The 2,448-nt window shown below is 37.9% G+C and overlaps 1 protein-coding gene across 1 annotated transcript; it reads left to right on the top strand.

The window, feature by feature from the left end:
• Positions 1-777: 777 nt before the first annotated feature.
• LOC138177687 (olfactory receptor 51F1-like) lies at positions 778-1,743 on the top strand. The gene has a single exon (XM_069108897.1). It carries the CDS (start codon positions 778-780, stop codon positions 1,741-1,743), a length of 966 nt encoding a protein of 321 aa, XP_068964998.1.
• Positions 1,744-2,448: the final 705 nt, after the last annotated feature.

The raw sequence follows: 2,448 nt of genomic DNA, 5'->3' as shown, positions 1-2,448 counted from the left end.
ACAAGATAATGGATAGAGAAATGTCCTTTGAATCAGGTGGCCTTGGATTCTAATCCTTCTTTGGATAGAAATTGACTGAGAGATTATCACTTGACCTATCAGTGTCTCAGACAAACCCCTGAATATGAATATGTTAAAAAGTAGTTACTAATCTGTAGTGGTGAAATGAGTTTCCACATTTGGAGCAATCTGTAATGAAATCAGAAGAGTAGATAAAATGAACAGAAATACTTACAAATGTTTTATATTCTATAAGAACAATAACAACAACTTTTAGGGAGCAGTCATACTAAGGAACATAAAATATAATGACAGGCTAGAAATTCTCCTTGATATTCTCTTGTTGCTTCTGATACTTCCATCTAAAATCAAGCAGAACAAACATTTCTTTGTTGAAATGACAGTCCTTAAAATATTTGAAGAGAGCTAGTTCAGGTCACCTCTTGTAACATTTTACTCCCCATTTTAAAATTCCCTTAGTTTTCTTAGCTCTCCTCCATATGAGTCTAATCTGTACAATGTTCAACTTAAATTTCCCTTTTTAATCTTTCTTTATTATCACTACCACTATCACCATCACAGCTGTATCTTATATTGATGGATAATATTATTTGACTTGCCTTCTACTCCGTTTCTTTGGCAGTTGAATTGTAGTATAAAGTGAAATTCATTTACAAGAACGAGACAGACAGTGGTGACTTTTATGTGATCATCAGGGATTTACCTGTATTCCTACCATTAGGTTTGCTATTACAGGTTGGGAGCTTTTCCATGTGAATGATGCCTCCTCAACTCATCATGTCGCTTTTTCCAAATGCCACGATCGTATCCCTGACATTTCTGCTCACAGGAATACCTGGCCTGGAAGCTGCCCACACCTGGCTCTCTATTCCCTTTTGCTTCCTCTATGCCATTGCCATCTCTGGGAATAGCATGATCCTATTCATCATCATCACCAATCAAAGCCTTCATGAGCCAATGTACTATTTGCTTTCCATGCTATCAGCCACTGACATGTGCCTGTCTCTCTCTACTATGCCCACTACTCTAGGTGTCCTCTGTTTTGATATTCAAGAGATTGGTTGGAATGCTTGCATTAGCCAAATGTTCTTCATTCATTTCTTTACTGTTATGGAGTCCTCGGTGCTCTTGGCCATGGCCTTTGACCGCTACGTTGCTATCTGTAACCCACTGAGGTATGCCACCATCCTCACTCCAACCAGGATCATCCAGATTGGGTTGATAATGATGGCAAGAGGGGCTTTGATCATGATCCCCCTCCTTGTACTTCTTAAGCGTCTCTCTTTCTGTAGGGATAATATTCTTTCTCACTCCTACTGCTACCACCCTGATATGATCAAATGTTCCTGCTCCAATATCAAGGTCAACAGCATTTATGGACTTTTTGCACTCCTTTCTACATCTGGTCTGGATGCTCCTTTGATTGGCCTCTCCTATGTGCTGATCATTCATTCTGTGCTCAACATTGCATCCCCAGAGGAAAGGTACAAGACTTTTAGCACCTGCATTTCTCATATTGGTGCTGTGGCTATCTTCTACATCCCCCTCATTGGACTGTCTGCTGTTCATAGGTGGGGAAAGAAGGCGCCCCCATTTGTTCACACTATGATGTCCAATGCCTTCCTCCTTCTGCCTCCTGTACTAAACCCAGTCATCTATAGTGTGAAAACCAAACAGATCCGTAGGGCCATCATGAAAGTTTTTCTAAAAAAAGTCTACTGAAGCTGAGACAGAACAACTATAAATGGGCTCATATCAGAATAAAGGAGAAATGTCAGGTATCTTGGTTGGATACTAATGGTTTTCTGCAAAAGAATCACTTAAAGAAAATTCTCTCTTTCCAAAACTCACTATCTGGATTGGATTCCAGACTGATGGGCACTGATATGGAATCATGGGATCTATCAAAGATCACTTCTGCTCTCAAAAGGATTATGTGGGAAAAATACTATGGTTAGCAGAAAAAAAGGGGCCCAGGATCAAACATGAGTAGTCTATATTAATATTTGGTCAATTTCATTCGAAAAAAAAAAAGGAAGCAAGCTAATTTAGTGATTGGTAATTTGTTCAGAAAACATGAATTTAATAAACATTTATTCAGAGCCTGCTGTCTGTTACAACAAAAATCAAATGACTGGCATCCCCAAAGGAGTGATTATGGAACTTAAGAAATCTATTCTATTCTCCATAGTCTACTAGAGAGTTTTCAATATGTCAGGATGCAAAATAGTTCTAATTAAGAATGTTAAATAATTCAAAATGCCTCATACACCTGAAAGCATTGTACTAAAAATGAAGATGAATACTATGCTATAGTGGAAGGTTATTTACAAAGTGAAATGAGCAGAAACAGGAGAATAATGTACACAATAATAGCAATATTATAAACAAAATTAACTTTGAAAGACAGCAATTCTGATCAATACA

Source organism: Petaurus breviceps, unplaced genomic scaffold (genome assembly GCF_028583685.1).
Source record: "Petaurus breviceps papuanus isolate PSGF00001 unplaced genomic scaffold, PetGlider_PUasm1.0 90444, whole genome shotgun sequence".
In the NCBI taxonomy this organism is placed as follows: domain Eukaryota; kingdom Metazoa; phylum Chordata; class Mammalia; order Diprotodontia; family Petauridae; genus Petaurus; species Petaurus breviceps.
Note: the sequence above shows the minus strand (reverse complement) of the source record. Positions and strands in the feature narration are given on the sequence as shown.